Source organism: Nelumbo lutea, chromosome 1, assembly GCF_056320005.1.
Source record: "Nelumbo lutea isolate HS-2025 chromosome 1, American lotus-T2T, whole genome shotgun sequence".
Classification (NCBI taxonomy): domain Eukaryota; kingdom Viridiplantae; phylum Streptophyta; class Magnoliopsida; order Proteales; family Nelumbonaceae; genus Nelumbo; species Nelumbo lutea.
Window position 1 is genome coordinate 175,875,194 of NC_142684.1, and position 24,392 is coordinate 175,899,585.

The 24,392-nt window shown below is 38.6% G+C and overlaps 1 protein-coding gene across 2 annotated transcripts; it reads left to right on the forward strand.

The window, feature by feature from the left end:
- Positions 1-215: 215 nt before the first annotated feature.
- LOC148879375 (uncharacterized protein At5g19025-like) lies at positions 216-23,964 on the forward strand. 2 transcript variants are annotated; one of them, XM_088960899.1, is made up of 3 exons: positions 218-966; positions 23,278-23,352; positions 23,684-23,964. In XM_088960899.1, exons 1-2 carry the CDS (start codon positions 350-352, stop codon positions 23,321-23,323), a joined length of 663 nt encoding a protein of 220 aa, XP_088817025.1. In that variant the 5' UTR covers positions 218-349; the 3' UTR covers positions 23,324-23,352; positions 23,684-23,964. The 2 variants fall into 2 exon arrangements, with proteins under 2 accessions (XP_088817026.1, XP_088817025.1); XM_088960900.1 differs by lacking the exons at positions 23,278-23,352; positions 23,684-23,964 and adding an exon at positions 18,609-18,760 and having other exon boundaries at positions 216-966.
- Positions 23,965-24,392: the final 428 nt, after the last annotated feature.

Sequence of the window (24,392 nt, forward strand, 5' to 3'; positions counted from 1 at the left end):
GTTCACATTGGACCGAATATGAGGAAGGACTAATATTGCCAGGTGGCAAGAGTCAGTAGTCCAACAGTTGTACAGTATGACACGTGGGTGGTATTTCATCTGCCAAGAAAGAAAAATTGGTGTCAGTCACTGGTTTGGCTGCTGAGCTCTTCGGTCTTTGGGCTTCTGGCGCCCGTAGTTCTTACGTTGGTAGTCAGTGCCATCGCTGCTACCTTAACCTACGCTGCTACCTTAGATTTTACGACATTTGGCCTTAACTCGCGCTTGCGCGTCCAGCGTTCTCCTTTCCCTGGTCTTTCATTTCATAAAACAGAGCTGAGAAGGCGCAGAACAAGACCCAAAACGTAACATGCTACATCCTCTCTCCTCCATAACCGCCATGCCCGCCCCATCACCTTCTCAGAAGTCCAGGAGATCCTCCTCAAACCCTAATTCTCTCCTCTGCAAGCATTCACCCTCTGCAACCCTAGACATTCTCATCCTCATTCTCGTGCTATTCTCATGCGCCTTCCTCGTCATCTCCTGCCTCTCTTACATCTTCCAGTCCCTCTCTCAAATCCTTCCTCCTCTATTTATCTCTCACTCCGCTTCCTTCCGAGAGTCTCCGTTGACTTACTTTCTAGGGTTTCTGTTCTTCTTTATCGTGTCGGTGGTTGCTATTGAGATCTGTTGCGGCAATAGGTCGAGGAAATGCGACAATCCGGGATGCAAAGGCTTGAAGAAGGCCGGAGAGTATGATCTACAGTTGCAGACGGAGGATTGCTTGAAAACTTCGTCCAAAGACTTTGCTAATTTGCCCTGGAAAGGAGGCTCGGAGTCGAACCCAGATTACGAGTTTCTGAGATCTGAGCTGAGGAAGATGGCACCGCCGAATGGACGGGCAGTTCTGCTGTTTCGGGCTCAGTGCGGTTGTCCTGTCGCGAAGCTGGAGGCCTGGGGGCCCAAGCGAGGTCGGAGGCACAAAAAGTGAGTTCCCTTTCTTTTCTCACCGACATCGCAAATTTCAGTTATTCCCGTTTTATGCTCTCCTAATATTTCTTTTTCTTTGTTTTTGTGCTTTTTTATTGCAATTGAAGGGAATGCCTGCAAATTCACTTTTTTTTTTTCCTATAGATTTATTTATTATTTAGTTGTTATTTGCAATTTTACTTCTGAGGATTGTGGTAATGAAGAACGCAGATGTTCGATTTTCATTCAATAAAATGTACCCAGGTCCAAGTAGCATGTAGTCGACGTTGGGTTCATTGCTATTAGACGGGGTACTTTGTACGGTTGAGGCTTTATATGCAATGCTGGTTAAAGTCGTCTTATATTTACTTAGATGTCTAAGTGTTTCACCTATAGTGCGTATCATTGGGTGTATGATTTATGGTCTAACAGTCCAACAGGTGCCCGTAAGTTGAAGACTTGTTGGGCCCTTGGCTGCCCATAAGTTTTTCATACTTAATACTGCTTGGACATTTGATACTAAAAGAGGGAGTGAAGAAGCTAATGACTAGGAAAAGAGAAAAGCGGTTTTGTAGTTGTTTATGTGCTTCACTCATGTGCTTGCACCTCAGTTTCCGCAACAAGAAATTGTTGCAAGAAACGGAGCTCAGAAGAACCTTAGGATAAGGGAGGCAAGGTAGGTGGTGCTGTAGCACAAATTTCTAAATGTCTACGAGATTTCTAATTAATATTGTTATACATGTTTTTTCTTTAATAAATCAGCACCAATGCTTTATTTTTTTTTTAAATATTTTCTTGCCTTTTCTCCTTTCTCTTTATGTAAAAGAGTAAGGTTCTTATTTATGCTTATTTTAATTCTTAAAAACAAAATCAAAGTTCCTATTGTCACATAATATTTATCATCTCTTTATTTTGAGGTTCCGTAATTATTCCTCCTTTCTCTCTTTCATACACATATGCACACTCACCAATGATGAGCCATGTTTCCATGCTCCTTGGATTATTTTGGAATTCATGTACCTATTGAGTTGTTCTCGAGATTGTTTGTTTAATGGAAACCACATTTCCAAATGCTTCACAAGTTGGTTCCTGAATCATATCCCAGTGAAAAGGCTTTTGTTACTTAATATAATTATTTGTTTGGAGTTTTGTACCTATGATTTTTTTTTTCTTGTTTCATTGATTGAAGTACCATGTAAGAATTGATTGCCATAAGGAACCATGATTCCGTGGTGCTTCTTGGACTGCTTCTGAGCTGCTTCCAAGATTGTTTCTTCAATGAAAATTACATTTCCAAATGTTTCACAAGTTGGCCCCTGAATCCTTTCTCAAATGAAGTGTTTTAACTACCTATTTGTGTGTTTATGGGCAACTTGCTTCTTCCTAGTAGTTTTTCCACAAATATCAAGAAGACAGTTTGGGAGAGAATCTTAGTGGGCCTGACCAAGGTTCAAAATTTTGATACGATACGCTCGATTACCCGATATTCGTGTATCGTGTCGGTGGCTTAACGATATGCCTTTTTAAAGGGGTTTCAGGAGCCACTCTTTTTTTAATAAAAATTATGGTTAAAAATATGCCCAAAAACCAAAATTTGAAAAATAAAAAACTAAAAAAATCTAAAAGCACGACGTTAATTTAAGTACTGATACACCCCTGTCGATACACAGGGGCATATCAAAATTTTGAACCTTGGGCCTGACAACACCCACTCTATTATTATATTAGTTTTACATAACCAATGACAAAATGATATAAGCCTGCATCTTATAGAAGACAAGTTACAACAATTATTGTGGTAAAATTATACAATATATAATCTAGAATGGTCCTTATTTTTTTATATTGATCATTTATTTACCAAAGAAAGAGATGCTTGTGAGGCTTAAGCTCCATGCATTGAGGCTTGTACACATCTTAAGCATAATTCACATGGAACACAGTATTGTCTTGTTTCAGTGTTTGAAAACATTAACCATTTTGATATTACAATCAGTTTTTATCTATTTATCCAAAATAAATGATGCTCAACTTCAATGTAAACTTGCCAAGAGGCATGGAGAGGTTGCTCAAAACCAACTATCTTTTCCATGAATTGGTCAAGACAAGTACAAGATGCTTTGAAGATTGTACTTGGCCTCTTATGATTGTATTGGATAGTGAGGTGCAAAATATAAATTGGCTAAGGGGAAATTCTAATATTCTATATTGTAAATGTATAGGATGCATTTTGTGCAGAATTGTTGCAATTGGATTATGTGTTACCACATCAAGATTTCCAATTCTCATTAAGGCTGGGTTTGTTTGGGGTGTAAATACCGGACCGGTGTAATATTACACTTTGGTCCGGTTTTGCAGCTGTTTGGATGGAGTGTAGTTGAACACTAGAAATCCGCGTAAAACTTCATTTTGGAAGACTTTTACAATGATAATCAATATAAAAAATACATAAAAAATTGACATACCTCTTCATTTCTCCGAATGAAGTAAAACTCCTCCCGCTCGTATAACGTCTCTCTTCTCCATTTCCTTTTTTGCTTTGTCTCAACTTTGTGGCATCTCTGTCACCGGTGCTGTTGCTTCTATGTTTTAGACAACTTCCAGAGGAGTACTCTCTCCCGTGGTTCTTTCCATTGCTATGTTCATGCTTGTAGGAACCTGGTTCCTCATCTATGACTCTTGAACTAATCTTTGAGTCCCTCTCACAATCCCACCTGGAAGACCTTTCTCTGATAATCATCCTCATTGGAAAACCTTGTAGAAGGTGGTCTACGATCTTGCTCGCATTGGATAACCTTCTACCTCTCCTTCTTCCATCTACTAGGAACTAACTTTTCCTTCTCAGCTTCTCTCTCTCTCTCTCTTTCAATTTATCAGGAACAAGCCGTTCTCTAATTCTGTCATCGGAAAGCCCTTCGTTAAACACAGTTCTCCCTCGATTTCATCCTTTTGGTAGTGAGTCGAACAAAATCCTGTCCTTCTCAACTTCCCCTTTCTCCCTCTCTGTAAACCCAATTCCCCCTTCTTTGCACTTCTTTTTCGCCCTTTGACTGAACCAAAATTTTCGTTTTCTACTTCCATTTTCTTCTCATGCTTTCTTTGAATTTGTGATTATGCAAACTTATGAGACTTTACCATTTCCCCTGAATAGATTTCAGGAGTTTAAACAGAGGTGGAGTTCTACATCGATGGGTATTCTCCAAACGGCAGCAAAACTGCGACGTGTATTTTACGTCAATCAACCAAACACACTGGAGTGTTAATGGGGCCAAAAGCTGGTTGCCTTTTTACACTCTTAAAAGACGACTATTGTTAAACTCCTCGGTGTAAATTTGGATTTACACCACAAACAAATGCAACCTAATGTGCCTTCTAAAGTGGATTTCCCTAGTTTGAGAGGTTTTAAGGTATCACCTCTTTTGTTCCTTATTGTGATGGAATGGTTGAACAATATGGTGGGGAAGGAGGTACGTTGGAAGGATTTGAAGTTGGTACCAATGGCTTGAAAAATCCCTCTTTTACGATTTCTAGGTGATACACTGTTTTTCTATGATGCTAGCAAGTAGCAAATTCAAAACCTCATATTCCTCTTATATTGGTTTAAGGTGGTATGAGGCTTGAGGGGGGAGATCAAACTTTTTTTCTTGAGCGGAGAGAAAATTTAGGTTCAATCAAGGCAGAATCTAATTTTGTGGATGAGGAATCTAGGGTGATCCTTTAAGATTGCAAGGTTGAGGATGGTGAGAAGTTGAAGAGTTGGGTGGAGGAAGGAGACATCGAGTTGGAGGGGCTAGGGGGTAAAAGTGCAATTTCAGAGAACAAGGTAGAACACATAGAAAGTGGCTGTATCAAGAGTTTGGGTAACGAGAAGGTGTCTGGAGATTGTTTGAAAGAAATTGGAGAGGCATCTTTGGATAATTTTTTTCCATGTTCATTCCATCAGGCTACAATATTGAAATTATTTAATTCCTTTGAATTAAGAGAATCAATTAAATTAGTAAAATTAGCTTGTAAATAAAAAATAAGTTTTGTAAATGAAATTGATGATGAAATGGTAGTTGATTTTTGCCTTTTATTTATTAAAGACCAAAATTTTTCTCTTCCACTATTAGAACTAGATGTTTTAGTAGTGAAGGTTGTACCTTGTCAAGTTCTCCTATGTCCTTATAATTGAGATTCATATAAAAATAATAAATTATCAATTTCATTTTTTTGTTCCAATTTTAGTTCTCATTATTTCGCAATAAGATTCAAGTAAAACATTTAAACCATATTTTCTAATCCTAGGATATAATATTATAGCTAAGCAATATAGAGGAAAAATATTTTCCCAATATTTTTTAAATTTAATTTCTATTATATCAATAATATTTTAAAAATTTAAATTACTTCTATATTTTGAAAAATATTCAATAATCATAAATAAATGATTAACTAAAATACAAGAAGTTGTGTAATAAACATCCGGAAATTCATTGGTTGTATCCAAGGTTCAAAATTTCGATACGGTACGCCTGATACGCCTTTTTTGAAGGGGTTTCGAGAACCACTCTTTTTTAATAAAAAAATATGGTTAAAAATATGCCCAAAAACCAAAATTTGAAAAAACTAGAAAAATATAAAAGCATGCTAATTTAAGTACCGATACGCCCCTGCCTATACACGGGTGTATAAAAAATTTGAACCTTGGATGTATCATAAAAGGATTGTAAAAAACTTTAATACAAACTGCAATTTCCCAATCATTATTGGTTATAAAAAGTTTGTAAACAAAAGCCAATGTTATATTTGGAAGTCTAAACATTAAACGTAAGTGTACTTTTGGAATTAAGAGTTGACAAAGTTGAAATTAAATTTTGTTTATATGAAAAAAAAATTAAAGCATTGCTCTAATTGTATTTTTAGATATATATATTTTTAAATTGGGAATTTACTAATTGTGGTAAAAATATTTCTAGCCTAGTCTTCAACTAATACAAACAGTTGTTCAACGTGTATAATATATTTAGCTAATTGTTGTCTCATTTTTTCTTGGGAATATTGAAAGTTACCAAAAAAACCACACCCAATTTGTGATTGATTTTGATTATCATTATTTTTTAGGTGAGTGGCCATATATCTAGCCAAATGGCCCATACCACCCTTGTTGCGATGACTAAAATCACTCTTACATTTTATTGCAAACATCTATTTTTCCCTTTTAACAGTTTCTATAGTAAATATTTTCTAGACTGGGCTAGACAACCTAGACTTTTTCTTTCCCCTAGTAGTAGTATTAGGGGTGGCTTCGATAGCATAAACATAGAACCATTAGCACCCATACCAGTGCTGTCGTACTGTGATTGTACATCCTTGAAGTTGAACATGTTGGGAAGTTGATTTTGAGTGGAATCAACCATTTTTAAAAAAATATAGTATTAACACTAAAAAAATGAAAATTAATTGCAACTTACCCAGTTCACTGGTTTGGAATCCCAACTTGATTTTAACTGGTGAAGCTTCTAAGCCTCCCAAATTGCTAACTTGATATACTTGAGCAAGGCTTCTTCTTGTTGAAACTTGAATAAAGTTGAGAATTAGGGACTAGGGAGCAAGAGATAAAGAGAGTATGAGAGAAAAAGAACAAGGGTAGTGAAGTGCAATAGGCACCACTCCAAGAGAAGCCAACAAGGTTTCCCCACTTCGGCTCCACATAGACAATTTTGGTAGCATGTATGATGCTACTTGTAGGAGAGGGTATGATGACGAAGGAATGGTTTCTGTTGGCGACAAAGTGGTGGAAGATAATGGTCATGGAAAAGAAGAGATTTCTTCTGGAAGAAATCGGTGGAGGATTAGCGATTAAAATCAGAGAAGATAAGAGAGATTTAGTAGCAACATCATTGCCTTTTTTTCGGGACCGGTGGGAATAGGAGACTCTGTGAGGGCTGAACTCTTAGCTGCGGCACAGGGGGTACAAATTGCCTATCAACTCGGAGTGCAAAACTTAATAATTGAAGGAGACTCCAAGGTGGTAGTAGGATGGTTGGCTGACCCGGGTAATGTCACTTGGAACTTTAAGGATATTTTAAAAAGGTTAAATGGCTATTGAGGGGTATGACAGTTAGAGTTCAGTGGTTGGGTAGATCGGCTAATGCCTTGGCTGATTATCTTGCTAAACAAGGGGCTACTTGGGTTTCATTGTATTGGGCTTCATTGTAATTTTCTTTTTCCTTTGTTATGTTCTTTAACTAAAGGGTTGATGGTTTCCTCCATCTCCCCTTTTTAAAGGGGAGGTAGCATCTCGTGCCTCTCCCTAAGTTGTACTATCTTTGACTTTGATTTAATAAATTTGAATATTCACTGATAAGAAAAAGAGAGATTTATCAAAGGTTTTCTTGATGGTACAATCCTTGCGGTCACAAAGCCTGGATGGAAAGGAGAGTTGGCTTGTGGCAGAAAAAGATTCCTGGTGGAGAAGAAAAGTAATAATAGGGGTACCTTCATTAAGCTATCTGAGGCGCTTGGAAATAGAAAGAAGCAAGTATTTGTATAGTAAAAGCGAAAAGGAAGCAAGATTGGATTTCGTTTGCAGGAGCTCTAGATGATTTCGAGCAGAGGTGGGGATTGGAAAGAAAAATGAACATCCCTACCTAAGTACAGGAAATGCCAACACAGGAAACCGCAATGGATAAGAGCCTAGCAATCTCACATATTGGAGAGGAGGAGAAAGAAAAGAATGAAGGTGTGAGTGGAGCCATTGTGTGTTCGATGATGGTAATAGATGGAACCTTGGAAGACTAGGGAAAAAGAAAGGTAACAAGACTCGAAGAGGAAGTGGTAGACTGGAGTGGAGTTTTAGTTGATGTCATGAAGACGCTTCTAATGATAGAACAAGCATTCTTGATTTTGGATTTTGGTCGCTCTCTTGAGGTTACAACTAGAATATAGACACATGAGGGTTGGGCCTTGTTGCAAAATTGGAACTCATCTTGCAATGAGCTCGAGTTGGAGGAAGTAGGGTTTCTTCAAATAAAGCTAGTTGGGCTTCCGTTCAATCTATGGAAGTAGGAGATTTTCTCCCAAGTGGCAGTACTATGTGGAGGGTCGCTTGTAGCAATGAACTTGTCTTCTCTTCAAGTGGCAAAAATCAAGGTGAAGGGTTCTAATTCGTAGTGGGTCCCAAGATTAGTCGAGTTCCTCTCGACGAGCGGTGGTGGAGAGTCTAGTTTGCACTGGAAGTTGAAACGTTGTTGTGGGAGAAAGGTAAGGAGGAAGATGATGATGGTGACATGTCCAAAAGGCTGCTAGGTGGAATGAAGCTATGCGAGACTAGTTGCTCTCAGTCAGCTCTGTTTTAGAAGGTGGGCCATTGAACAATAGGCTGCTCAGCTCCACTTTGCCATTAAAATTGGGTTATTAAAAAATTTTCGAATATCACCAGTTGGTTGACCTGAAGTGTAAACCATCCTTCGTGGAAGTGTTAAAAAATGGCGTCAAAAGGGATGGGCCATAGGTTGAACCAACAAGTCGAACCAGAAGCCAATTTCCACCCACGTGACGACTTAAGTGGCACGTGCAAGGGCTTTAGTAAGGCGACGGGGGACGGTAGTCATGCTCTATCATCGTCCCCATCGACCCATGACAGTCGAACATGCACAAAATCTTCACAGATGCAGTGGATGAATTGCAATAGGCCTAAGCCTTGCTATGATAGGATTAAGGCGGATTGGAAGGATGATGACGAAGATGATGTGAAGTGTATCGCTAACCTAATAGTGAAAGTTCCGTAAGGGGATTGGAGCAAGCTACCATGAGACAAAAGATCTTCTTTCTAAAGAGTTTCGATTCGAAACTATTATGTCCAAGGTACAATATTGAAATCATTTCGGAGGTTTTCCCTGACTTTGTCCGTGTCAACAAACAATTCGAAGTGCCTCGACTTTTTTAGAACAGGTCCGAGTCAAATAGCAATGATTCGAAGCACTTCTTTTTACACTATTTCGGAAACCCAAGGACTCAATCGTATGGATATGTAAAATACAGGATTTTCAATCCTAGCAGGAAAAGGAGGGAAACGGATACTCAATTTAAAGTGAGTATCGATTGTGAAGACTTAGTGACGACTTCTCCTCTGAAGACAATTATAGCATCGGGAGTTTTGGGGACACAGTTCAGGTCAGCGAGGAGAGTGATGATGGCTTTCACATTGTCTCCCTCTTTGATGGAAACCTATCTCATTCAACTAAAAACAAAGATGGTGATCTGCGGCTAACACCAGATATTGTCAAGAGGGGAATAAAGGTATCCAAGGGGGTAAGGATCTCATTCCATGTGAGAGACGAGCAAGATGACAAGTTGGTGATTCAATAGGGGAACCGGGAGGTTATAGATGATATTTTAGGCGGGGGGGTATAAGTATTGAGGTGGCCAAGTCAAATACTCCTTCAAAGCCTTCCCATTTAATTAGAACTGAAGTTGGGGGTCATAGTTTTCAAGGCACCAAGGCTAACCTAGGCGACAAGGGAGCGCTTAGTTTCCTGGTCGCCTAGGTGTTGCTTAATGTCAAAAAATAAAATATAGAACAAAAGGGGGAGAACCCCTACTTTCGCCATTGCAATAGAAGTAATAGAAGGGCAGTGCTCCTATTCTCGTCTTAGAGGAAAGAAGACATGAAATAAAAACCTCACAAATCATGGACAAGAAGGGGCAGAGCTCCTATTTTAGTTCAAAAAACAATGAAGATGAATCTTTCTTTTAGAAAAAGGAAACGAAGGTGTAGACCCTTGTTGTTTGTTCCATAGGGAGTGTTTTTGTTTTGAGAAAAAGAAAAGGTGGTTCTAGTCCATTGATATTTTTTTGTTCCATGAAGAAGTGGAAGAGAAAGGAGGGGCAGAGCCCCTATTTTTGTTCGAAAAAAAAAAGAAAAAGAAAAGGGGCATAGCCCCTATTTTTGTTTGAAAAAAGAAAAAGAAAAAGAAAAGGGGCATAGCCCCTATTTTTGTTCTAAAACAGAAAATGATCCGCCCCTGTTTTTGTTCCAAAACAGAAAATGAGGAAGGGGCGGAGCCCCTGTTTTTTGCTCCAAGAAGAAGAAGAAGAACGAAAAGCATACCTTCTTCTGTGATCGATTTCCATTTCTTGTTCAAAGGCGTACAACTTGGTACCCTCGAACTCGTCTTCAAATATCATACCTCTCGAACTCATCTTCAAACATTATTTATCAGAAACCTTGAGGTCCTTGACGAGATAAGAAATTAATAAAAAACTTATTATCTTATGAAATAAATAAAAATAATGATTCAATGCATCATGTTTATGTTTATATTATAGACTTAGAATATAAAAAATTATTAAATATACAAAACTTATAATATGTTATATATACACACATACATATATATATGTATATGTATAAGGCGAGGCCCAAAAAGCACCTACACGCCTAGGCGGGTGCCTAGGCGTTGCCCTGACAACTATGTTGGGGGTATGGAGAGGCACCTAAAAGAACAAGGTACCGAAGCTTTTGTTGCTAAAACTCTTGTTATATCTACATCTCAACCTTTCACTGGTTACCTCGACAACTCTGTTGGTTTAGATTTTGATGCTAATCTGTGTTTTAATGGTCCTACAGATCCTTCAACTCCCATCCTTGGCTATGATTTGCCCATGAATCTGCCAACAAAACGAGAGGAGTAGGGGATTAGGAGGTGAAGTTGGTGAGAGAGAGACAATAGGTGACAAAGGGTAGGTGTTTTTGAGGTTAAGTGTGAAAGGATGTAGAGGACTAAGGAAGGAGTAGTGACTAATAAGGGGTTGGGTATAGATGGGGAAAAAGAAATCACCAAAAGGAGTTAATCCTAGGAAGGATCGAGAGATGAGGAGGTTGGGAGGGTATTAGTTAAGGGGAAGAAATAAAAGGAGACGGGAGAGAGTAAAAGAAGTCAAGAAGATTAGCGTACAAGGGACTTGGTGGTGGACTTGGCTGATAAAATGGGGTTGAAAGTGGAAAATAAAGAAGGGAAACTTCAAAACAAAGTAAGTAAAGAAAAGGGGGGCAAGAGGAGAAGGAAGCTAAACGAAGTTGAAAAACTCATTAGTGATGTGGAAGGGGATAAGGAGTTTAGTTCTAGGGGAGGAAGAAGGAGAGGGGGCCTATAGGCTAGATGAGGTTTGGGATCAGTCTTTGGTGTGATCATGAAGATTATTAGTTGGAATGTAAGGGGATTAGGAAGTGCTACAAAAAGAGGAGTAATTAAAGAGTTATTGAGGAAGGATAGATTGGATTTTGTTCTAATCCAAGGATCCAAAATTCAGGAAGTAGAAAAGAAGTGGATAAGGAGCATGTGGGGAGAGAGGAATATTAATTGGAGCTTTGCTCTCTCTTGGGGTGCATTGGGGAGCATTATAACAATGTGGAGAGAAGAAGCAGTTCAATGTTTGGAAGAATTAGTGGGCAGGTTCTCAGTTTCTATTAAGTTGAAGTGTGTGCAGGATGGATTTGAATGGGTTCTTAGGAATGTCTACGGGCCAAACTCATGTAGAGAAAGGAATAAAATGTGGGAGGAGCTAGGGGATATTAGGGGACTTTGGGAAGGACCTTGGTGTCTTGGGGGAGGTTTCAATGTAGTAAGATTTGTGAGTGAGACAACTGGGGGTAGGCAAAGAACTACATTGAATATGAGAATGTTCAATTCCTTTATTGAAGCTTTTGAGATAAGAGATATTCCCTTGGGGCAATCTTGCTATACTTGGTCAAACCTTCAAACAAACCCCTGTTGTATCCAAGCTTGATAGGTTTTTAGTTTCACCCAATTGGGAAGAGCATTGGCCAGGGTTAGTTGGGAGAAATTTACCTAGAATCACCTTAGACCATTGGCCCATTTGCTTGTTTGAGAGAATCAGTGATGGTGGCCCAACTCCATTTTGATTTGAAAATATGTGGCTCACTCACCCGGATTTTAAAGAGAAAGTCAAGGCTTTGGTGGAATAACTTGGACCAATCTCCAATGTGGGAAGGCCAAAAGTTCCTAAAGAAATTCCAATTGTTGAAAAGGAGATCAAGGAGTGGAATAGGGAGGAGTTTGGAAGATTGGAGGAGAAGAAAGTTGTTTTGATTTCTCAAATTGAGGCAATTGATAGCAAAGAGGTAGAAGGAACTTTAGGTGAAGGTGAAAGGGAGTTGAGATGGTATTTGAAGAAAGAGCTAGGGGAGACTTTATTGAGGGAGGAAATATGTTGGAAGCAAAAATCAAGAGAGAGATGGATTGGTGATGGAAATACACATTTTTTCCAGGCCATTGCAAATGGAAGGAAAATGAAGAGCATGATTACTTCTTTATTGGTGGGGGAAATGAAATCATGGACCAAGGCGAGATTGCTAAAGCATTCTCAAAGCATTTTAGGTCTATTTATAGAAGACCCCTAGTTGAGAGGTGGAGGATTGAAGGCGTTGATTGGGAGACATCGGGGGAGACTCAAGTCCAAGATTTGGAAAAAAGGTTTGAAGAGGGAGAGATTAAGGAAGCAGTCTTTTCTATGAATAGATCAAAAGCACCAAGATCCGATGGTTTCACAATGGCATTCTATCAAGACTTTTGGGACATAATTAAAGGAGATCTGCTCAGAGTGCTCAATGAATTCTATAGAAGAGGGGTGATAAGTTCGAGTATGAGCTCTACATTTTTAGCACTAATCCGAAAGAAGAACAATGCCAACCAGCCAGGGGATTTTACACCAATAAGTCTAGCCACTAGTATTTACAAGGTGATAGCAAAGGTGTTGTCTTTGAGGAATAAGAAGGTGATTCCCCCACTTGTTTCTCAATCTCAAGGGGCCTTTGTACAGGATAGACAGATTATTCATCAAATCTTAATTGCCAATGTATGTGTGGAGGCTCAAAAGGGATTAAAGAGGAAAGGAGTGGCTATCAAACTAGATTCGGAAAAAGCTTATGATTTGGTGGATTGGAACTTCTTGATTGATATTATGAGGTGTAGCTTTGGGAATTTGTGGTGTAAATGGATTAAGGGCTGTTTACAAACTAGTCACTACTCAGTGATAGTTAATGGGACAGTGTAGGGTGACCCCTTTTTCTCCTTTTCTATTTACTTTGATTGTTGAAGCCCTAAGTAAATTGATTTTGACAGCAAATTGTTTGTAGCTATTCAGGGGTTGGTCAGTAGGGAGGGATAATGTTTTGGTCACTCACTCAAAGTTTGCAGATGATATTCTCATTTTTTGTGATGGAGAAAGTAGGGAGGGAATGGAAAACCTGAGATTGGTTGTGAATCTCTTTGAGAGCATAGTTGTCAAGGCACCTAGGTGAGTCTAGGTGACCACAGGGCGCTCAGTTGCCTAGGTGAGGGGGTGGAGAAGGAGGCGGAGCCTCTGTTTCATCCCAAAAATATTTGAAGAAGGAAAAAACGTACTTGGAGGTCTTGAGAGCATAGTACCGGTGTGATTTGAGGAAGGAGGAGGAGGCGGAGCCCCTGTTTCATCCCAAAAATATTTGAAGAAGGAAAAAACGTACTTGGAGGTCTTGGACTACTTGGATTGAACAATGGAAACTTCTCAGTCATCGTTTTCTCTTCTCAGCTCTCGGTTCAAAACTCAAAGTCTCAAACCCAAAGAAACTTTCGTAGTTTTAATGTAAAAGAGAATTACTTTAATAAAGAATGATAATATACAATAGGGTGTATTCTAATAAGATAAAACAAACCAATAAAATTATATTATACATATGCACATTTAAACAAATAGTATAAAATACATATGGGTGAGTGCCTAATACAAAAACACCTGGGCGCTGGGCGAGGTGACTTCTAAAAATCGCCTAGTTGCCTAGGCGTCACCTTGACAAATATGTTTGAGAGGATGTCTAATTTGAGGATTAATTGTTCAAAGAGCTTATTGGTTGGAACCAACATCGAAGAGGATGAAGTGAGGTTTTTGGCATATTCCCTAGGTTGTGAGAAAGGAGAGTGGCCGTTGAAATACTTGGGCTTACCCCTAGGAGACAACCCTAGATCTGCTAGTTTTTGGTCTTTGGTGGTGGAAAGGATCGAGAAATGCTTGGCAGGGTGGAAAAGGAACTATATCTCATTAGGGGGGAGAATAACTCTAATCAAGTCTACCTTAGCAAATCTTCCAGTTTACTACATGCCAATGTTTAGGATGCCACAGGGGATAGTGAGGAAAATTGAAAAAATCATGATGGATTTTCTTTGGGAGCCAGGGGAAAAAAATGAAGGATCATTTGGTTAGGTGGGAAAAAGGTGGTGAAATTGAAGGTGGAAGGGGGTTTGGGAATTGGTAATGTTAGCAAATGGCTTTGGAGGTTTCCAAATGAAAAATGAGAAATTATGGCACAAAGTTGTTGCAAGCATTCATTGCATGTCGAGCAACGGATGGGATGTTGGATGTCTCTGTAGGGCTACCTTGGCTTCTCCTTGGAAGGCCATCCATGATGCTCTCCCTACCTTCCTAAATCATATCAGGTACGGCTTGTCTTCTAGTAGTAAAATCAGATTTTGGGAGGATGTTTGGATTGGGGATACTCTGGGTGAGAAATTTCTTTCTCTTTGTGATCTGTCCAGGTTCAAGGGTAGGCCTATTTCAGATTTCCAAAGTCAGCCTTCTCACCTTTCAGGGTTGAATTGGAACTTTGGCTTTAATAGGAACCTTAGAGAGTCTGAACTTCTTGCAGTGTCTGAGCTGTTAGGATTGCTGAATTTAGTGTTCTTAGGAGAAGGTGGGTCAGATTCTATGATTTGGGGTCCTAATTCTGATGGGTCGTTTTCTTGTAAATCCCTTCTACAATTGTTGGTTGTCACTCCCTCGTCTCATCCTTTCCCAGTCAAAGAAATTTGGTGCCCCCCCACTCCCCTTAAAATTAGTGATTTTTGTTGGGAAGTATTTCATGGTTGTATTAATACCTTTGATGTACTTCAAAGGAAAAAACCAAATTGGTGCTTGTCCCCCAATTGGTGTGTCTTGTGTAAGTTGAGTGGTGAGACTGCTTTCCACCACCTAATATCTTACCCTTTTGTCTGTTTTATTTGGAATTGGTTTACTTCCCTTTATGGGTACATGTGGTCTTCTCCTGACAGATTGGAAGGTTATTCAGCCTTGATGGTATTAGTGGCATTAAAAGGAGGGGTAGGTCTATGGATGTGTACTAGAGCAGCACTACTTTGGACTTTTTGGGAGGAAAGAAATGCAAGAATATTTGAAGGAAATGAAAAAATGTAAGGAAGCATTAGTTGAAACAATAACATTGAGGGTGGCAAATTGGGTAAAAAGCTTGATGTTGATTTTGAGCTTTTAAGGTCCAAAACATTTTTAGGGTTTGGGGACTTATTGCTGCCTCATCATCTACGAGACAATGGTTTTCTGAGGCATTGTCTCCTCCAACAGATGGCTGGAAGAAGCTGAACTTTGGTGGGAGTTGTGTGGGTAATGCAGGCCCTTCAGGCCATTAGAGATGAAAATGGAAACATCATTTCTCTGTACTCTGGTCCTGTGGAGCAGGGCCATGCGGCAAGGTCAGAGTTTCTAGCTGCAGTATATGGGGTTGAGAAGGCTAAAGAGTTGGGTATTAATAGACTAATCATTGAGAGAGACTCAAAAACTGTGATAAAATGGTTGCAGAAAGGGGAAGGGGTGACATGGCAATTGAAGAATGAATTCCAAAGACTTAAATGGATGTCAAGGAACATGTCAATCCAGGTGGGATGGGTTAGGAGATCTGCCAACAGCTTGGCAGATAGCTTAGTAAAGCAAGGGGTTCAAAGAACACATGTTTTGGGCACATTTGTAATTCTGTTCGAGGACAGCTTACTAAAGCTGGCTTCTTTCACAACTTGTTGTATCCTAAAGTTTTCTAATTAATGAAATCTTTTCAGAGTTATTGATAAAAAAAAGACTATGAGAGAGTATGGGGTTGTGTATAAGAGAGCATGTGAGTAATGAGAGTATGAGAGAGTCTGAGAATTGGTGCTATCTTAGCACCTGTTAAGTGGTTGTATTCAGTTCTCTCTTTTCTTTAATAAAACTTTCCTTTTACCTTTTAAAGAAAATTGGTGTGATGAGAATGATGGTGAGTAAGGGTATTTATATGAGGGGGGGGGGTGATCCGAATCCGACAAATCGGATCAGATCATGATCTGATCCATTTGCACCCCTAGGTCGAAATGGACCGTAGTGGGCTGTGCCCAGGCCTCAAAACCTAAGCCTGACACGGCCTGGTTGCTACAGTGATCATGCTGTGCTGGACCACGGGCAGCATGACCCATTTTACAACTCTAGTTTTAGGAAGGAGCTGGATCCTGAGTTTGGAGCTCCAGTGCCCATTGGAGATAGGTCTAGTGCATCCGACAAGGTGGAGCATGGGCAGAAATCGAGCTGTGCTTTGAGCTCTCCCCGTTTTCAATCCTCTCCGAGCGGTGGTGTTGTCGAAAAGAAGATTGATGACTGTACAAGTAAGGCGGAAAACATGCTTGGGGTTGATATGATTTCAACATTAGTGTTTGAAGTGAGTTGGAGCAAAGCATCTGCACTAGTCGTGGCAATAATGTGGTGTCCAGCCCTGAGGTATGTTTTGCTTTTGTAACTTCAAGTTCTAGGCCAGGGGCTTATTCTAGGGATTATGTGGGGGGATAATCAACATTGAGCCGTTTTTTGAAGTGGTTGTAGGCAGGATTGGAGTTTACATTGGTTGGAGGACTGAGATTGAGAAAACTGGCACTGTTGGAGAGGATGCTCTTTGTAAGAAGTTGAGAAGCTCGAGCAGGACACACCATGTTCATGTTATAAAGGTCTTCACACGACTTGGAGATGGCCTAGTTGAGCCAGGTCCCATGAATAAGTTCAAAAGAGTTTACAGAAGAAAAGGTCTTAAAATTGTGGTTAAGGCTATACCAGTTGGTGGGGGAATGGAAAGTTTGGTTGATAGGCAGCTGGTAGGAAGCAAAGATAGATCTGGTCAGGGGTGATTTGTTTGACTTGGGAGGTGGAGAAGAAACGAGGAATAAAGAAGAGGTGGCTCTTGTATTGCTTGACAAAGTGGATTTGATGGAGAAAAGGGTGGATTTAGAAACAAAATTGCTGATAGGGAGGTTCAAGTCAGCAGAATGTTGGGTTTGTTCTTAGGGGCATACGCGTGTGTGGGAATCCAAAAAACGATTGGATGAAGAATCTATTGAAGATAGCAATGTGTATGATGAAGCTTTGGAGGATGTAGAGGAGTGATTGTTTGAAGCCAGGGGAGTATGTTTTTAAATTGGGATGGGCCTCTTGGGTGTGGTTTGTGTTCCTATTTGTTTAGGTGGGGGGGGTTTTGTGCCCTTGAGATATCAATGGAAAGGAGTTGACAGCAAGACCAAGGAAGGATCTAAAGTGATCTTCTCTACTACTATTCACGCTACAGTGGATGAGATGACAGAGGATGCAAGAAGAAATGAGGTTGGAGGGGTAAGATGTCCTAATCTTAATTTGGAAAGAGTGGGGGCGGAGTTAGGGGAGTGTGGTCTCAGTATTAGAGTTTTAAGTTCCGAGTGAGAGGTTGATGGATCAGAGCTTGAGTTTGACAAGAATATTCCAGATAAAATCAGAAACTTTTATGAAGTGTTGGAATGGAACTTGTACAGATTTCATTATGTTGGAGAGAATGGAGATGATTTTAATTCAATAGTGTTGTTGAAGTGTTGGTTAGAAAATTGGTTCAATGTTTGGGTAGAATAAATTGTGGACCAAGTAGATCTGTTTATCTCGTAGAGCCTAGGAGGAACTTCTGCTTGCTCTAGAAAACCAAAAGGATCAAAAAAATATCATTTAGTTCATGTTTCCAAAGTCAGAAAGATGGTATTTATGGTGCAGGCCCATGTAATAGGTTGAACAAGGTTTATAAGAGGAAGGGTGTGAAGAGCAATAAATGATATAGTAGGGTTGCTTATAGATGCTTGAAAGGTGAAATATGACCAGGAGTACAGTCAGAAATTTCTGTGGATGAAGTCAAGAATGATGGTGTTGAAGAATCAAGAAAAATCTATTGAAGACAAAGAGGAAAAATTAGAGGAGCAAGTGGTAGAGGTTGAGGTGATTTCTAGCAAAGACAGGTTGAGAAGAAGATTGAGTTGGATAAAGTTGCTGAGAAGGTATTGAAATATTTTTAAACAAGTCAAGGGATTTAAATTGTAGGTTTTATTGGTAGATTTCCTTGAATCAAATTCTTGGCATTCTATTTTGTATTCTTCTCTCAGATAATTTCAGTAAATTACTGCAACTGTGGTGTAGGTTTCTTTCAAGATAAAGTCCTCTATTATTGTTCTTTTTAACTTTGATTGCTTGCATTGCCATGGAGGGTTGAATATCTTGTTGCTACTACATTTATTGTTACTCATGCATGAGGCATGCTTAATCCATACTAGAATCTAGGGGAATTTTCCTGGAATTATTACTTGGATGATGATCACAAAGGTCCACATTCGTCACATTGCAAGACAATATATGCTGGCATTCGTTATTGGGTGTCAGCAGAGCAAAACTGACATGTTCCAAGGATTGTATGCCAAGTAACTATAAATTAAGCTGAACTATACCGTTCTTTTCATGGATGCCTTGTGTTGCTTTTTTTTTTTTACATATGAAGCAATTTGTGATCCCTTTTAAAATTATATCAGGCATTCAAGTTGAGTATTTGGATATGGTAGTGGAAGGAGCTGGAAGGGGATTTGGCTTCTCAGGAGGTTATGCTTCTTTGATTGCTAATCTTGTAACCTAGTAAAAACAAGACTTTTTTTTATAAAGATAGTAGATATTTTTTTTTTGATCAATTAAAGATCATAGATAATTAATAGTGAAAGATGACTGCTGCTTACTATGGAATCTAAGGAGTTATGGAATTACCTTAGGATTCATGGTTTTTTATTAAAAAAAAACCATCACCTAGGTGACTAGGCAACAATTAATAGTGAAAGATGGGTTTTATTCAAAAAAAAAAAAAAAGAAACCCATCACCTAGCCTTGTCTCAACACCTTGAAAACTATGCCTCTAGGGTCCACTGCCTTACTTTGGATGATCAAGAAATAGAAAAATAGCTTAATATGTGGAACAATGAGTTCACATGGTCACAACACTTTCTTTTGACCCTCCAATAAAACACATGTTATCAACCAAATGAAAAATCAAATCACATGGTGAGTGCTTGCCTAGGTGATTTGGTTTTGATGTGTTCACATGGTTACAACACTTGCGATCCTCTCATGCCATTAATCAAACTAAACCAAATTCTCTAGTGAGTCCATCCTACTGTTACTACCTCGAATTACATTAACAACCCACTAACATACAAAAAAGTAGAGATTTTCTCTGGGATCTACTACCTTACTATGACAATTTATAAATGGCCTAACATGTTTTTTGATGAGTATGGTAGCCCAACATGTTGAGCATTGAGTTAACACGACCACAATCAGTTCGGAAACCGAGTCACTAAATGAGTGCATACATGGGTGATTTGGTTTTTATGAGTTCACATGATCACCAGTAAGTGCATGGCTTTTTTTTATGCCAAATGATACAAAAAACACCCATTAACATATGAAAAAATAGAAACTACCTCTAAGGTCTGCTACCTCACTATGATAATCAAGAAATGCCAAGGTAGCCTAACATGTATTGTGATGTGTTTATATTGGTCACAATACTTTCTTGTGGCCTTCCAATGTAACATTAATTTGCTCTCAATCAAAAGTAAAACCAAATCACCTATTAAGTGCATGCTCGGGTGATTTGATTTGGATGAGTTTACGTGGTTACAACACTTTCTTATGACCCTCCAATAAAGTCATAAACATGCTAATAATTTTTTTTTGATCAATTAAACATGCTAATAATCAAAGTTAAAACCAAATCACCTTCTGAGTTCATGCCTAGGTGATTTGATTTCGATTAGTCTGCATTGTCACAATGCTTTTTTTGTAATCTCCAATAAAACAGACATTCTATCAATCAAATGAATGATGAAATTACCCATGGAGTGCATTCTTGTTTTTGCTACTTTAAGTGATATATGAATAACCACTATGATATGATAAAATGGAAACTATCTCTAGGATCCACTACCTTACTAGGAATATCAACAAAAACAAATACGAAGGTAGTCTAACATGTGGAGTGATGAGTTCACATAATCATAATGCTTTCTTGTGACCTCTTAAAAAACCCAAACATACTGTAAGTCAAAGAATAAACGAAGTTATCCATATTTATCAAAAAAATAAAAAATAAACCAAGTTATCCATTGAATGCATGGATGGGTGATTTTGTTTTGACGAGGTGACATAATCACAACAATTTCTTGCAATCATCAATAGAACATAAACATTCTGCTATCAATCAAATGAATTTCTTTTTTTTTCCCTTCAATTTTTTCATGAATATGTTGTTTTCTATGTTTTGAATGAAGTTTATACATTTTTTATGAAGATTATAGTCAATTAATAGTGAAAGATGGTTGTTGCTTGCTATGAAACCTAGGGAATTGCCCTAGGATTCGTGGTTTTTATTGGCGTAGGTGGCACCTTGGTGCATGTCCAAGCAATTAGGTGACAAGGTGCTCCCTATAGCCTAGCCTCGCCTTGATACTTTGAAAACTATGCAGATAAGAGTGCAAAGTATTATTGCAATTAAGGCCCTGTTCGTTTACAGGTAACTTGGGGTGGGAAAGTTGTCAACTTTCCTATGTTTGTTTGCAAACATTTGTGGGCCCTATGGAAAAATAACTTCCCTCCTGGGTAGTATTTTGGCCACTTACCTAGAAAAGTCTTATCCATCAGGGAGGGAAAGAGACCAAATTTTGTTCAGTCAAAAATAACTCTACAAGTGGTCACTTTATATCATAATCATCATCCATGCCTTGTCCCAACTAAATGGGATCTACTACATGAATCCTGTTTTGCCAATCTATTTTATTTAAAGCCATATCCACAATTAAATTATTAGTGCTTAAATCATTTCTTACTACTTCTATCCATGTCTTTTTTGGTCTACTCTGAGATCTTTTAGCCCCTTCAATGTGTAATAAATCACTTCTAACTGGTGCAGTTGTCTTCTATGCATGTGTGCAAATCTTAGTCTACTTTCTCTCTCTCATTCTATCACTTATTGGAACTACTCCTGGGTTCCTTACTCCGATTCCCTATCATTTCTAGTTTCTCCACTCATCCATCTTAGCATTCGCATTTCTGCCACATTCATTTTCCGGACATGTCATTTTTTGGCTGCCCAATACTCGGCTCCATGCAACATGCTGGCCCTACAACTGTTTTATAGAATTTTCCTTATAATCTATAAGTGGTATTCACCTATCACATAAAAATCTAGATGCATCCCTCCATTTTGTCCATGCTGCTCTAATTCATTGGGTGACATCCTCAATCTCTCCTTTGTTATGAGTTATTGAACAAGGTACCGAAAATGGTTACATTTGGTTCTCTCTTGGTCTCCAATCCATAGTGTTTCTTGACTTAAACTCCTATTATTACATGTCATATACTTTACCCAGGGTAAAATGGTAATAGATGAAAAAACGGTCACTGTACCCAGGAAAGTAGGTGAGGCAAAAGATCATGGTTAAATTGGAGTGTCTCATTTACTGATTTGCCCAGGAAACACTTACCCAGGTGTGTGTATTTACCTAAGTAATTTATTTGTAAATTAACAGGGCCTAAATAGATGCAAAACTGAACTGGGTGCACAATTTGCATTTTGTTCAGATTTACATCGCAAACAAACATAGCCTAACGTACCCTTTGTTAGAATGCATTTTTTTTAATCAATAACAGTGGATTTTATTAAAGATTGAGAAAGTACATAGTTAAGGAGCTAAAAAATCTCTCCCTAATATGTCAATGTACACCCAAACCGTAAATCAATTACAACACAGCCTAAAAAATAGAGTTTCTCTTCACCCCTTGCCTAGCTAAACCATCTGCCAATGAGTTTGCACTTCTCTTTACCCATGTGCAACTAACTTCCATGTCCTTACTCAGCCACTTAAATTTCCTCTTTTTCATTGCTCTAGTTTTAGAGCTTGGAATTGTCCTCTTTTAACCATTTCACTACAATTTCAGAATCAGCTTCTATGATCTATTTCTTAATATGCATGTTTGTACTCCTTCAAGAGCTCCTAGTATCTCAGCCCTCGAGGAGTCTCCCACCCCAATTGGACCAGAATACATAGCTAACAGATACCCTTTTTCATCTCTTGTCACTCCTATTTCGGAGGGCCCTTTGTTAGGATACATGGAAAACAGTGATACAGCAGAGAGCTGTTGGCAATAGCTGAGTTGTACTTGAATTCCTGAGTTAGGCCAGGTAGAATTTTATAGGGGGTGTAGAATTCATCTTGATTGTTGTAATAAATCCTGGTTAAGGCCAGCTAAATGATCATAAACACCATACCTGCCATGTTTATTGGGATGGTTCAAAGGATCAATGAGTTCTACTTGTGGACTGAAAAGGTATTTTAACTAACAAATTGATAACCAATCAATTGGTATTTCACTCAATTTCACCTGGAGCTATTATTGGTTAAACTTTAGTACTTTATACCTTTTAGGTACAATTCATCATGTGAGTTTTATCCCAAGTATATGGGGTTTTGCTACATGAATCCTATTTTATGTTCCATTTTGTTTAGTGTCATATCCTTAAATTATGAGCGTACAGGCATGAAAAGAAGAATTCAGGACCCATTACACTAAGGCTGTGTTTGGTTTGAAGGAAAAGGTAGGGAAAGGAAGGGAAACTCATACGACCCTAAGAGTTTGGCTAAAGTCTTACACTCGAGCTTGGGACCAGCAGTGTAAGATGCTCACAGTGGCGGAGTTGTACCTTTTCTATGTACAATTACCATTATAAAATTAAGACAGGTGTGGGTGGTGTGGATTTGGTTCCCTAGAGGCGGGGTGCTATACACTAGACCCAGTTACGGGTCAGTGGCAGCAGGGATGCATGCGAAGCTCACTAGTATTCACTATGCAGAGAGCCTACATTCCCATGGTTCATCTCCAAACAGAGGGATGTGCAATGACTAACGGAACTAATAGCCTAAAACAGGGGCTTGGCAGGACTTTTCTTTTAAATGATGATTTCTAATTCATTTCATGTGTATTGCCTTCATATTCTGTCTACGATGATAATTTTTGCCTGGAACTCTGATGCAAGATTGTCATTTCATGATAATACCGATTTTTGATTCTCTGTTGGTTAGATGATGGTTGACGTGTAGCGCGATTTTCTGTATAATAAATAATGAAGCTTTATTAACAGCAATCACTTGGCAGGGGTATGGCAAGTCTGATGCTTGATGGAGGGGCAGATCATCGCTGATTGTTGGATCCTGGTTCCGTTGTTGATCGGTTGATATGTTTCTTCTGCTCTGTTTCCGTTTCTACAGATTTTCAATATCCATTGAATTTTCTTTAGTGAAAGAGACTCGACTTACTATTCTCTTTTAAGCCAACAAGCCGACGGCCCCTCACCATGACACAGTACCCTCTGGTTGTATCTTTTTTCGCATCAGCCTTTAGTCTCCGACTATGAAGGCGGAACAGATAAAACAGAATTCAATACAAATAATGAAATAAATATACAAAATTTCAATGGATAATACTAATCAGCTATCGTTTATTATTTTTTGAATTATTTTTACAATCTTCGTCGTTACTGATATGCCAACATTTCTTGCAGGATCACTATCTAGTGTTGCATCAAATAGTTTTGGACTTTGAGGGATGAGGTTACAGAACTCATGCTACTAAATTCATAAAAAAATAACAGTGTCAAGTTAGTCGCTGTCAGTTATCACTTGATGACATGTGCAACATAAAATATTTGAAAATGTCAAAGTAATCTTTCAAAATAAGACATTATTTTATTGTTTTCTACCTTGATGTTCCTACCCAGAATGCACTACTGTTTTATGCCTTTTACTGCTGACAACAAATCTAAGACTTATTATCCTCTCATCTTCACGCCTTTGGTGTCTATGTTTCTTTAATCTCTCATCCAGAAAACCATGTTTCTTGAAAAGCGTTTCTTTTTTTTTTCCTATTTTTCTTGGGCTTCTTCTCAAGACCTTGAATCAATTCCATTCTAGAGATCGTGGTTTTGCATTGAGCCCGTTATCCAACCTTTTTGTTTTTCTGGAGACATTGTTTTGCAACTCATCTTTTTATTGAAGGCTATTAATATGGTTTGAGCATGAAGCCAAGAAGAAAACATTTTGTTTTTTATTTACTATAATATTAAATGTCATTTATCTCTTGTTTACAATCTTGAATATGTGGCTTGTGGTTAAAATTTCGTATGATCAATGTGATGGTTCTATCGGAACTACAGTTGCTGAAGACACTGATTATCGATTGAGGTGCTTGAATTGGCTGCCATGAGAGCATGA

Excerpts from the sequence above, each read along its gene's own strand:
- LOC148879375 (XM_088960899.1), top strand. The coding sequence starts at position 350 with ATGCTACATCCTCTCTCCTCCATAACCGCCATGCCCGCCCCATCACCT. Across the intron at positions 967-23,277 it reads CGAGGTCGGAGGCACAAAAA|GGGTATGGCAAGTCTGATGC; the intron begins GTGAGTTCCCTT and ends ATCACTTGGCAG.